Source organism: Sinocyclocheilus rhinocerous, unplaced genomic scaffold (assembly GCF_001515625.1).
Source record: "Sinocyclocheilus rhinocerous isolate Xijiao unplaced genomic scaffold, SAMN03320098_v1.1 scaffold62, whole genome shotgun sequence".
In the NCBI taxonomy this organism is placed as follows: Eukaryota; Metazoa; Chordata; class Actinopteri; order Cypriniformes; family Cyprinidae; genus Sinocyclocheilus; species Sinocyclocheilus rhinocerous.
In genome coordinates this window covers 1,775,766-1,788,546 of record NW_015656585.1, presented here as the reverse complement: position 1 = coordinate 1,788,546, position 12,781 = coordinate 1,775,766, and the positions used below count along the sequence as shown (strand labels likewise).

At 37.6% G+C, this 12,781-nt stretch overlaps 2 protein-coding genes across 3 annotated transcripts in view; one reads left to right on the top strand and one right to left on the bottom strand.

Moving 5' to 3' along the window:
• The window catches only part of LOC107720289 (tetratricopeptide repeat protein 37-like), a 21,341-nt gene extending 11,784 nt beyond the window's left edge, over window positions 1-9,557 (bottom strand). For both annotated transcript variants that reach the window (XM_016527969.1, XM_016527970.1), the window contains exons 1-27: window positions 9,501-9,557; window positions 9,190-9,282; window positions 8,882-9,025; window positions 8,547-8,638; window positions 7,455-7,530; window positions 7,144-7,287; window positions 6,913-7,011; window positions 6,715-6,823; window positions 6,097-6,237; window positions 5,644-5,745; window positions 5,398-5,522; window positions 4,751-4,837; window positions 4,511-4,614; window positions 4,283-4,409; window positions 3,995-4,174; window positions 3,704-3,828; window positions 2,854-3,104; window positions 2,653-2,755; window positions 2,332-2,514; window positions 2,085-2,229; window positions 1,918-1,996; window positions 1,746-1,807; window positions 1,602-1,658; window positions 1,443-1,511; window positions 1,274-1,348; window positions 795-936; window positions 218-311 (exon numbers count right to left, since the gene is read on the bottom strand). In XM_016527969.1, coding sequence (XP_016383455.1) covers window positions 218-311; window positions 795-936; window positions 1,274-1,348; window positions 1,443-1,511; window positions 1,602-1,658; window positions 1,746-1,807; window positions 1,918-1,996; window positions 2,085-2,229; window positions 2,332-2,514; window positions 2,653-2,755; window positions 2,854-3,104; window positions 3,704-3,828; window positions 3,995-4,174; window positions 4,283-4,409; window positions 4,511-4,614; window positions 4,751-4,837; window positions 5,398-5,522; window positions 5,644-5,745; window positions 6,097-6,237; window positions 6,715-6,823; window positions 6,913-7,011; window positions 7,144-7,287; window positions 7,455-7,530; window positions 8,547-8,638; window positions 8,882-9,025; window positions 9,190-9,279 — 3,005 coding nt within the window. In that variant the 5' untranslated portion in view covers window positions 9,280-9,282; window positions 9,501-9,557. The remainder of the gene's footprint in view (window positions 1-217; window positions 312-794; window positions 937-1,273; window positions 1,349-1,442; window positions 1,512-1,601; window positions 1,659-1,745; window positions 1,808-1,917; window positions 1,997-2,084; window positions 2,230-2,331; window positions 2,515-2,652; window positions 2,756-2,853; window positions 3,105-3,703; window positions 3,829-3,994; window positions 4,175-4,282; window positions 4,410-4,510; window positions 4,615-4,750; window positions 4,838-5,397; window positions 5,523-5,643; window positions 5,746-6,096; window positions 6,238-6,714; window positions 6,824-6,912; window positions 7,012-7,143; window positions 7,288-7,454; window positions 7,531-8,546; window positions 8,639-8,881; window positions 9,026-9,189; window positions 9,283-9,500) is intronic.
• A 254-nt stretch (window positions 9,558-9,811) lies between these two features.
• nol6 (nucleolar protein 6 (RNA-associated)) overlaps window positions 9,812-12,781 on the top strand; it is a 13,526-nt gene continuing 10,556 nt past the window's right edge. Inside the window, exons 1-7 of the mRNA XM_016527976.1 lie at window positions 9,812-9,989; window positions 10,112-10,336; window positions 10,485-10,601; window positions 10,715-10,891; window positions 11,338-11,506; window positions 11,796-11,930; window positions 12,020-12,183. Coding sequence (XP_016383462.1) covers window positions 9,951-9,989; window positions 10,112-10,336; window positions 10,485-10,601; window positions 10,715-10,891; window positions 11,338-11,506; window positions 11,796-11,930; window positions 12,020-12,183 — 1,026 coding nt within the window. The 5' untranslated portion in view covers window positions 9,812-9,950. The remainder of the gene's footprint in view (window positions 9,990-10,111; window positions 10,337-10,484; window positions 10,602-10,714; window positions 10,892-11,337; window positions 11,507-11,795; window positions 11,931-12,019; window positions 12,184-12,781) is intronic.

Here is a 12,781-nt window from a genome sequence, read left to right as displayed (position 1 = left end):
TCAATTCATGCTGAATGTGATAATACAATTGGGCCTGGAGCATAACATAAAAGACCTAATATAAAAAAAAAAAATGTGATGTTATGAAAAAAAATCAATAATTTTACTTTTCATTAATTCCAGTTTCAAATTTACGGTTTAAAATTTGTCAAGTAGACTTGCTGTCCATCTGGCTGGGCAGAATTTCCAAATGTATAAATAGCTAGAGGTGGCAAACCTGCGATATGCCTCAGTGGCCTGTTTCCTCAGCTGCAGGTGTGTGTTCAGGTATCCGAGCATGATGAAGGCGTCTGGGTCTGTCTGAACCCTCTCTGGTGTGAAACAATGAAAGCACACTGAGCTTCATTACCTCACTTCATCTTTAAATAATTTGTCATTGTCACATGGATCATTTCCTTAATATTTATGGAGAAACACATTTTTAATTTTATCTAGCCATTCCACCTGCATTCCTGGTGAAATCATTCAATATATCAGGGGTATATCAAAGCCAGGTCTTTAACTGCTTTCAGGTTAAATATCCTTTTAGCCTGGCCTATAAAACATGCATATAGTGCCATATTAATGTATTTACATACTTCATAATGGTAACAGATATAGAGTATGTATTAAGTTTTTTTTATATATATATGAGTGAGACAAAGAAACTTACTTTTAACTTTGGTTAAAGACAATATTTATTTATTTATTTTTTCTTTAACAAAATTGGTTTGAGATCAGACAATAAATGACAGACCCATAAATAACCTTGCAATATCTTAAAACAGTATGCTGTGTTTGTGTTCTTCTCATACCGGTGTACTTGCTCAGAGCCACCTGGGCAGCAGAGACAGCGTTCATCTGGACTATGTTGTAGAGGTAGATCTCTGAGTCTCTGTTGCTCCTGTCCAGCAGTGTGGAGCAAACCCAATATGCATAACCCTTCACTCCCTCGGTCTAACATCAAATAAACATGTTACTGCAAGCAGAACAATGATCAATAATCTGAACCTAAAGAAGAAACTACACAAATGTTCAAAAGTTCGGGTCAGTACATGCTGCTGATAATTCAGCTTTGCCATCACAGGAATAAATTACATTTAAAAATATATGCAAATAGAAAACAGCTCATTTAAATTGAATTAATATTACAGTAATATTGTAATTACTGTAATATCACTGTTTTTTAAGCAAATAAATGCAGCCTTGGTGAGCATAAGACACTTCTTTTAAAAAACGTACAGACCTCAAACCCTTGAATAACTGTGTATATTTCAGAAATAATTAGACATACATGAGTGCTCAGTTCTGTGGTGTGTCTGAAAAGATCCATGGTGTCATAACTGCCCACTGACTCAGCAATCAGGGCCTGTATAATGAGAAAGAAGTTAGATGTTCTGTGTGTCATACTAGAATAAAAAAGGGCACTGGATGTTATATATAAGGTCTGAACTAAAGTCTACCTGTCCGATCCAGCAGTTCACATAGAGGGGTTCTAGAGACTGAGCAATCTTAAAAGCTTCATGCGAGAGCTAAAAAAAAATAATGTAGAAAAAGGACTATCAGCGTGGTTCTCTAAATCATGTGAAGTCAAGCTAATAACTTGACAAAAATCTTATTACCTCTATATTTCCCTTCTTCAGATACAAAGCACCAAGGTTGGTCCATGCAACCACATTCTGAAAAATAACCAGGAGATACATTAGTTGCATCAACACAAATGTTTAAAAAGTGAAGAAAGAGTTTATTTTTCTTGCATTACTTACATTTGACTCCGCTTTTACCGATTTGATAAAGCAGTGTTGTGCAAGTGCAAAGTTTTCAATTCCTAAAATATAAAAGCAGAATATACAATTAACACAAGAATAGTCCATCACAACACTGTTATATAATCCAGACTAATGCGATTATGCACATCAAATGTATATTTTTATCTACCCTTTGCCATGGAGACCACCCCGAGGGCATTCCAGTATGTGTGATTTGCACTGTCGAGCATGATCGCCTTCTTCACACACTGTCAGAACAGAGCCAAACCAAAGCAGCCTGTTAACACATCTTCATGAAAGCATTACAAATGACTGATACCAGGTCAGGTCATGTACCTGTATGGCTTTCTCCAGCAGAGGCTGCTGATCCTCTTCAGGATTGAGGCAGCTGAGCAGTCTGGATTGGTGGTAGTAGTTCAGGCCAAGGTCACACCACAGACTAGGGGCCTCCGGCATGAGTTTCAAAGCACGACCAAAGCACCTGGTAAAACATAGGAATATTACTTTTTTTGTTCTTATTTTTAATGGGAAGGCCCACAGTCTTCTTTTCGCCATTTAGTTTAATATGGTTCTACTCTTTTACCTTTCTCCTAGAGTGAGGAGCTGTCTCTGGTCCAGTGTATGGCCCTGATCAAGTGGATCCATTCCACATAGAGCTCCAGGCACCAGCACTTTGGCTCGGTTTGGGGACACAGTTCTGGAAGTGGTGCAGGCATCACCTAGTAACTTCCACAGACACGACAGGTCTGGCCTTTGCTTTAAAGCTCTGGAATGTTGAAACAAAGATTGAGATTTGATCAGTACCTGCTGGATGACATCCATCCAACTCACCTCATATGGTCAGACACCACTTCACAAAATAAAACACAAATATTCCCTTTACCCAGTGCACCTTCATGTTTACCTGAAAAGGTAATGGATGGCATTCTGTATCAAATCTACAGCTCTTCCATCAAGATAGTCATCAAGTGCACTTCTAGCCAAGGCTAGCAAGCATTCACCCAGACCTGAGAATATGATAAGGATGCTTTATGAAACACTATAAATTTGAATACTGGATGAAATAGTCATTAACCTGAGAGATTACTGCAGAAATCACACAAACCTTTCAATGCCGGCACGTAGTCCTCCTGCTCTAAGATCTGCCTGTACTCTGCAGCGGCCTCTTTAAACCGGCCGAGGATCTGTTTGATGGCAGCGGTCTGATAGAGGCTGTAGATGGAGGTGGGCTGCAGAGTATGTGCTTTATCAAATGCTTTCAGGGCTGCTGTGAAACTCCTGCGGTTAAGGTAAGCCTCACCTAAACATTCCCAGCACACCCAATCCTGAGGATCTGCCCTCAACGCCGCCTGCAGACTAAATCCAAAGCAGAATCATGGCTAACTTTTAGACTTTTGGTGTACAAAGTCCTTAAGATATGAAAATAAAATAAAATAAACCATATATTCCATCATTCCAAACCTGTATGAGTTTATTTCTTATGTTGAACACAAAAGAAGATATTTTGAAGACATTTGAAGAACCAAACAGTTGTTGGTCCCCATTGACTTCCATAGTAAGGAAAGAAATAAGTCAATGGGGACCATCAACTGTTTGATTACCAGCATTCTTCAAAATATCTTCTTTTATGTTCAACATAAGAAAGAAACTCATACAGGTTTGTAACAACACGAGGGTGAGTAAATGATGATGACAAAATTTTCATTTTGGGGTGAAATATCCCTTTAATATATTTCCAAATGGCACAAAATACTGAGAATGTAATTCAATGATATAGGCCTACTATTAATAACATTTTAGAAAACCCTATTAACGTCTTGCATCGTTATAATTGCCAATGTTAATGCAGCTACATTAAATAAGATCTTTAAAATATCTGCTGAGCTCACCATCCAGGCCCAGTTAAACAAATCTTATTACCACTTATGCTTTATAGCTGAAATCAATTCACTTACTCTGCAATGGCCTGTTGATGCTGGCCAATCTTGAGGTGGTAGAGCCCTCTCCTCATCCAGGCCCATTTAGCAGAGCCAGGAGTGGCTCTCTCTGTTACAGACTGCAGAACAGTCAGAGCTGAGTCCTAAGAGCAGAGAACACATCACACAGTCAATAAACCCCTTTTACAGGAACTCTGTGTCTTCTACAGCATCTACAACAAGTTCTTGTTACAACTTTGAAGGGGAAAAAAATAAGCAACGGATACCCTCAATGGGACCATCTTGGATTACAAGACTTTTAACACTCACCATGTCCCCCTGCTCCATGCTGAGGTCTACAGTAGCCGCTCCAGACTCTGCATCAGAGGAATCCAGCTCAAACGCTCTCTTATAGCAGCCTCTGGCTCTGCCCTGATCTTTTGCTACCTCTCTATAGTAATGACCCAGAAAACGAAACACTGAACCGAGATACGGGTCCAGTTTAGCAGCCTTAAAATAACAGAAAACAAGTAATCACTTATTTCTATCCCAAGAGAAAAGACTCTGGAGTCTATATGCAAGGATAAAGAGCATAAGGTCTGATATTGCTGGCCTTACCTTGAGTAAATGTGTATGGGCTTTGCTACGATCCCTTCGCATTTCCTCTCCCATGTTCCAGAACAGGCGCCCCATCAGGAAGAACAACTCCCCATTATCTGGGCTACCAGATAAAGCCTCTAGAAAGCTGTGAGACAAAGAGAAGACGAGAGGATCAGTGTTTAGTGTTTAAATCTATTTCGGGTTTTTATACTGCATGCGTGTGTGTGTTTAGAAGGGGTTTCACACCTTTCTTCAGCTTGTTTGTGCTGTTCTTTCGCAATATGCACCAACCCCTTCAGAGTGAGACTCTCCACAGATCCTGGGTGAGAGCTCAACAGCTCAGCTGAAACCTGTAAGGATCATTTCATTTAAACAAGATCTGGTCTACTTTGTTTTTTTTTTAAACATCTAATATCCTAAAATCTATCATGTTATTTGAAGATTAAATTCCAGTAATTCCTTTCCTGTCAAAAGAAAATGTTTCACCTGAAATGCTTCCTCAGTTTGGCCTTTTTGCAAGTGGGCTCTTCCTTTCAAAGCTAAAAGCACTGGGTCATTTTTGGCATCTGAAATCTAAAAGGAGTCATCATGAACATTATGTAAATCAAATAGATTATCAAACAATTATTAATATTCATTTCTCTTTTTTTTAAGAAATGAAACCTTTTATTCAGCAAGGATGTATTAAATTGTAAAAATGCTACTCTGTGAATTGTAAATGCTGCTCTTGTGAACCTTCTGTTCATCAAAGAAAAAAATTTATTAAATTAAATAAAACATGTATTTTTGTGTTTCCACAAAATTATTAAGCAGCACAACATCTTTCAACATGTTTTCAACATTCGTAATTATTCATAATGTTTATTTCGTTCAAAATCAGCATATTAAACTGATTTATCATGTGACACGGAAGACTGCAGTAATATCTGCTGAAAACTCAGCTTTATCATCACAGGAATAAACTAAAATATTAAAACAGAAAAGAGCTATTTTACATTGTAATAATATTTCACAATAATACCGTTTCACTGTATTTTTTATCAAATGCAACCTTGGTGAGCTTTTAAGACTTCTTTCAAAAAAATCTGTTGTTAGACTGCAGATCTGTGTCAGTCTTTGGTTTAAAACGATACCTGTGTAAGGATCTGCAGAGCTTCCTCAGCATCCTGGTCTCTTCCTGTCCTTACCAGAGCCTCTAGTTTCAACCTCTGCAGCTTATGAGTCCAATCATCAGAGTTCCCCACACTCGACTTCAGCCCTGAAGACACAAAACAGAATATTTCTGAGAACAGCCCTTTTCCACCCTGTTAGTGCAGCTGATTGAGTAGATGTCATGTCAGCTGTGTTTTAGATGTGTAGTTATTTTTATCATGCAGTACCTTGGCTGGAAGCTGTGGCACTGTCAGAGTATTTATGCATTTTTAGTTGAGCCAGAGCAAGATTATACCAGCCAATGATGGAGGAGCGCATACGCTTCAATCCTGCAGGAAAAACACAACAAAAGATTTAAACATATTATTTGTGATTTACATTGTACAGTATAGTTAGATACTGCTAGGAGTTTAATTAATGTTGTTTATTAATTAATGTTTAATTAATGTATAGCTGAACATGAACAAAAATCAAAGAGTTATTAAAACACATTTTTAGTTATCAAAATGAATCAAGAAATGCATTCTATTAATTTGATACACTGCATTTCTTGCATTATATACTTGACCTCTGGTCTGAAACATTCTTATTAAGAAGCTTGAAAAACTTTGATAACCTCCATCCATATTGGAGCAAATCACTAAACATCTGTGAATTCTTTATGGTATTTATAAACTCACCTAGACTAATACTTTTGATGGCATCCTCATATTTTTTATCCTGACAAGCTTTAATACCAAGACCAAAGTGAGCGTGTGAGTTGTTTGGATCCAGTTCCGAGAGACGGCTGAAACAGCGGGCAGCTTCCTCACTGCAGTCACCTACCAGGATCATCGGAGACGAGATCAATTATCTGAGAGCTATGTTTATTTAGAAATACTCAACATGAGTTTTATGTTTTCAGAAACAGGATTATTTTTGTACTTACATTATTGTTCAAAAGTTTGGAGTATGATGTTTCTGATATAAGTCTCATAAAGTCAATTTATTTGATTAAAAATACAGTAAAAACTATAATATTATGAAATATTATTACAAACAAAAACAACTGTTTTCTATTTCAATGAACTAAAAAAATACATGTATTTTAACAAATCCTTCCTGATCATCATCCAATCATTCTGATATGCTGATTTGGTGCTTTAAAGAAAATCTTACTGACCCCAAACTTTTGAACTGTAATGTAGATTTTAAAAAAAGGATAAACAATGAAATAGGAGTATAAAAAAAACTACTGGCCATCCAGCATTTGACAATTTTGTGTTTTTTTTTTTTTTATCCCATTGACTGAAACTGACCTGTTCTGATGTAGTGCTCACTGAGGGCCTCTAGAGGGTAGGAGTGTGTCGGATAGCGGGACAGCGTGGCATCACAAACTTCCTTTAGCTTGGCCACCTCATGAGGAAGCTGCAGAATACATAAATGAAACATTTGCTTTGGTCCAGTCATTATTATGATGAATATTACAATAATTGTGGCATATACAGCTTGCCAACCTTGGAAAGACATTTAATGTAGTCCTGTGAAAGGCTCCTGTGGGCTTCACTGGGCACATTTATCATCAATTGGAAAGCTCTTTCAAATGCTGATATCAGCTGTGGAGCAAAGAAATACACACTGTAAGCTTTGTAAAAATGCATGTGGTGACACTAAATTGTGGCCATGTACAAAAAAAGCACTTGGAAATTCTCAAAAAGCAGTATTTGAGACAGGTGAAATCGACTGACGTGTTGTTGAGTCTCATTGTCCTGATCCTCAACCGTGTCCTGCAAGAGTCTGGTCATCTCCTTCCACAGCTCCAGCAGCTCTAAATTCTCCACCCCTTCCTCTGCCTCCCTTACCTGGATTAACCTCCTCCACACTCGGGCCACCTATGGGTAGAGTAGCAAACATTTCACACATATGCAGATATGAAGCCTGATGGTGACTTTAGAAATAATGTGTAGATTATTTTGTGTAGGTAACAGACAGTGAAGTTATATCCACTTAAATCTTAAATCTAGTTGTAACATCAAGTCCTTATATTTAAAGATCACACCTGTAAATAGTTCTTCTCCGACTGATAGACTTCCACCAACTTCTTGCTCACTTCAAAACATTTCGCTTTGTCTGAGCTGCAAGCGCAGAAAAGAAATCAAGTAATAGCATTCTTTTAATCTTAAAATAAAGATATATCACTGGTTCTGAAACAAGAATCTGATCATTGCTTTTAAGTGTATTTTGGTTTAATGAGTGATGTGAGTGATAATGGTGTATAATACAATAAAATGTTTTACTTTTTTGAGAAAACTTTAGAAACCAGCTAAAAAATGGTTTTAAGTCAATTATTTCTGTCTTTTGCTGTAGTGTGTCAGTAGGAAATATCAGTTCACATTTCCAAATATTCATTGTGCCATTAATTGTAATAATCCAGTGAGATTTGTGTTTGCCAAAGCTACAGTACTGTTAAAAGTTTTAGACACTTGTGTAAAAATGCTGTCAAAAATAATGTCATAAATAGATTTTCTTTATCAATTAACTTCTATTAACTAAATTAAATCAACATTTGGTGCGAGCATCCTTTGTGTTTAAAGCAGCTTTTGCCCTCGGTGCACATGTGCATAGTTTTTCAGGTAGCTTTGCAGGTAGGTTTATATATACAAAAGAAACTAATTGTTTATGAATTCAAATTCTCCAAGTAACAAATATGGCAATGACACCCTCTCAGATTACGATGTAAAAAAAAAAAAAATCTTAAAATTATTGATATTTCTGAGCTTTGAACTTTTATTCTGTTTCCCAGGAAAAGATGTGCTCCTCTCTCACTTCTCATATCTACGATAACCAAATATAAAAGTTTTGGAGACAAATAAACAACTCATACAAAAATTACTGGCATGATTATAATAATGTAAGTGCATATCCCTGATTTTAATACTTTTTATTCATTTATTGTGAAGTGAAATTTAAAGCGTCTGGGTAAGGGAAAATTCCAAAATGTAAGAAATTCTGGTAAATTTAACATGAACGCTTTCAAAAATGCAATAAGGTGAATAAAGTGGCAAAAGATTATAACTGATTAATTACTCTATAATTCGATTTTTTCCCCCTTTAAAATTATGCTAAGAGGAAAGAAGACCACTTTACTTACGTTTCATACAGTGTAATAAGTTTCTGGTAAATCTTTGGCAGCTCAGCTTTGAAATCTGCTCGGTCACTTTTTTCGTACAGATTTGCTAAACCCTGTAAAAGAAATCCACATCTAGTGCTCAGCTTTGAAATCTGCTTGGTCACTTTTTTCGTACAGATTTGTTAAACCCTGTAAAAGAAATCCACATCTAGTAAAAAAAATTAAAATATCTAAAAATATCTAGTCCAGCAGTGCTCAATGCCATCAAAACAAATTTAACAAACAGCTAACAAACTGTGTCCCAAGATAAACACTACATTTGGACTATTGATTATAGTTTATATACCATGACTGACCTGCCATGCAAGCAGTTGCTCTGGCTCCAGTTCAGTGGCCTTTCTGTAGGCGGTCTGAGCCTGATCCAGCTGCTGCAGCTCTGTAGCTGCCACTCCAATAAACACCCAGGCATTGTAGTTATTCTTCTCAAGTTTGAGAACAGCCTGGGGTGCACAAATATAGTTTAACTTGAGAGACACATGTTTAACTTACACACCCATGCAAATACAGTCAATCAGGAGAAAAGATGAGATGGAAGCTATCTATAAGTCTACAGAGATAAAGGAAGTTATTTACTGTATGCTGACAGCTGTAAGTAAACGCTTACCTTACAATGTTTCAAAGCTTCTTTAAACCCTTTATTTTTGATGGCTTCTCTGGCACTTTTTAGTTCAGCTTTTACTTCTTTACTGGACATTTTTTTAATCAAATAATTTGACAAAAATTGATGTTAATGAAGCAGCAGCAGTAAAGGATATTTACATTAGGTATGTTATGTTGCCTGATAACTTGCTGTCATTAGACATAGAGAATTATTCTTTAAAGCGTGCAAAAAAATAACTAAACAGTCGTATAAACACACTTATTTTAAGGGCAAATTTTGTATTTGTATAATGTTAATGTAAGAAATGCACATACGGCCGAACTTGACTAGTTTCCATTCGGCAAGAGGCAAAAAGCGCATGCGTGAAGTGAGTGATACTTAACGCGACGTCATTATACCGCGACACGCATTGTTTTTATTCCCCTATAACATAATAAAACAAATCTATTCGTGTCCGTGCCTTACATTCATTTTATATTTATAATATGAAATGTTTGGGGAAAAAAATCGTATTCCTAGAGAGGCGACTAGTGTAATCTCTACTAAACTTGATTATGTTTGGAGGCGGAACCAAAGTTAAGCAGCCAATCCCTGAAGGGTTGCCCGCACACGGACCAATTGGTGAACTCACCAATGCAGCCTGTGTTTAGTGTGTCCCATGTGTTGCCCATGTGAGAGACGCGTTGAAAACTGTACATTGGAAGAAACTGTAAATTCATGAATTAATTGAATATATCCTTCTAAAAACTCACATTTCTATCAAAATGAAGAAGAGAAAGGAATCGGCTGAAACGGAAGATCAGGTTCGTGCGGTTTCACGCAGTTTTCTTATCACATTACTTAGCAAAGTTGTATTTTTTTGTATTTTAACTTAAAATACATAAAATATGTTTAAAGATTTACTTTTGTTGATATATATACACAGATGGAGTTACTAGATAACTCTCAGAATGATGAAGAAAATGAGAAAAAGAGTGCAAAACAGTCAAAAGACTCCAAACGAAAAGCGAAGGGCACCGTGTCAGATGGTGGGGTCTTACGGCCAGTCAAGCTGTCCAAAAAAGAGCTGTACAAAGCCCCAACTGTGGAAGAGCTCAACCAGTTGAAAGAAGCAGAGAATCTCTTCCACTGCAGCATATTGAAAATGCAGGTCAGAAATTATTTACATTTTACTGTCTTTGTATGTTATCTTAACATGTTTAAACGTGTCGTATTCAACAACACTGAGCTGCTCAGTGCATGGCATGACTGTATATTTTGAGCTTTTCTTATCACTGATTCATATGGATGATGTTCAGATGGAGGAACTGCTGAAAGAAGTGGCCCTTAGTGAGCACAGGAAGAAGCTGGTGGACTCCTTTGTGCAGCAGATCACAGATTTCTTGCAGTGTGTGCCTGAATCTGAAGTTGTGGAGGTCAGAAATCTGTGTGGCATTCCCATCAGCAGCAGCAAAAGTGCTGATTTTTACTGATACTCTATGGTAGCTGGCAATATCATTTTTCTTAATAGTTTTCTCTTTCTCTCTAGTTGGATGATATTTCATGGTTGTCAGGTGTTGAAGTCCCATTCCTCCTCGTCCCATCGACAGCAAAAGGCAAATTTCACATGGAGCCTCCTGCATCAATCAACCTGGTGGGCAGTTATCCACTGGGCACGGGTATCAAACCCAAAGTCTCTGTGGACTTGGCTGTTACCATTCCAGCTGTAAGTTATACCTCAAAAACAACTTTTCTGCCTCTCTGTTGGTATATACTGTATATAAAATATATAACACGTGTGTGTCTGTCTATAAATCTGTCTGTCTATATATCCATACATCTGTCTGTCTCTCTGTCCTTATATCTGTCTGTGTGTCTGTCTGTCTATCCATCTGTCTGCCTGTCTTTCTGTCTGATCATCCATCCATACATGGATATGTCTGGCTGTAAATATCTAGGCCTATCTGTCTGTCTCTCTGTCTGTATATGCATCTGTCTGTGACAATCTATATATGTATAGTCTATAAATCTGTCTATCTATCTATACATTCATCCGTCCGTCTGTCTGTATATATTTGTCTGTCTATAAATCTGTCTGTCTGTCCGTCTTTGTCTAAACTAATTCGTGCATTAGTTCATTCTGTTACAATATGGTGTATTTTCTCTTTGAAGTCTATTTTGCACCCAATGGATGCCATTAACCAGCGGTACTCTCGAAAGCGAGCGCTGTATCTGGCTGGCCTGGCACGGCATCTCTCCTTCGCAAAGTGTGTGGGTTCACTGCACTACTCTTGTCTACATGGCAACCGACTTCGCCCAATCCTACTACTCAAACCCCCAGGTACAATTGTTGTAAGAGTAGTTTGTGGTACTCATTAGCTCCTCGAATTTTGCATCACATTTACTTGCAAGTGCTTTCATGCCAAAGTGTGTATGCTGTTATTATCTGCTCAAACGTTTTAGTTTAGTTAATTGCTTTTAGCACACCCTTTTCTTTTGCTGCGTGGAGTACACTAATAGAAGCAACCATGTGGAAAAAACTGAGATTGATGGTCTTACTCCGGAGCGTGATTATATTCCTGTTTGTTTTAAACTGAAGTGATCATGTAACCTTTGTGTGTGGACTTTAGGTAATGACAGCAGTAAGGTCACGTTAAGGATTCATGCCATTCCACCACCGGACTTCCTCAAACCTAGCCGCTTCCATCCTCAGAAGAACAACATCAGGACTGAGTGGTTTACTGGTGTTGCCAATACGCAGCAAGGTAATGAGGAATTTTCTGAGATCAATTTCAGTTTCATGACTGAGGTAGCAAACAATAATGATCATATTTCTGTCATTTTTATGATGCAGAGAGCAGTGAGCCCCCAACTCCTCATTATAACAGCACAGTTCTTGGAGATCATCTCCCACTGTCACATCTTCAGTTCCTGTCGGCCATCAGTGCACAGTGTCCTGCTTTTGGAGAGGGTGTGGCCCTCCTCAAAGTGTGGCTAAGACAGCGAGAACTGGACCAGGTAAAACCACATTATTTCTGTGTGTGTTTGTTCGTATGTTCATTTAATCAATTTTATTTTATTATCTGTGTCTTTTTCAAATTCCTTGTGTGTGTAAGCACTTGGCAATAAATGTTATTCTTATTCTTAATCTAAAGGTTCTCATTCTGATATTGTAGTTTTAGTAGATAGATTGTATTTAGCTAAAGACATAGTTCACCCAAAAATGAAAATTCTGTCATTAATTGCTCACCGTCATGTCGTTCCAAACCCATAAGACCTTCGTTCATCATCTGAACAAAAAGCAAAAAGCTACGAGAATACTTTTGTGTGCAAAGAAAACAAAAATAATGACTTTATTCAGCAATTTCTTTTCCGGTCAGTCTCTGCCACCATTCAAGAGAGTACCAAGACACATGCGTGTGCATTCCTCTGCTTGTAAACAAGGCGCAGCGCAGCCGGCTCCTGCATCAGCAGCACCACACGCATACGTCGTGGTGCTCTTGTGAACGTGCATCAACTGACACGGAAGAGAAGAAATTGTTGAATAAAGTCATTATTTTTGTTTTCTTTGTGCACAAAAAGTATTCTCGTAGCTTCCTAAAATTACGGTTGAACC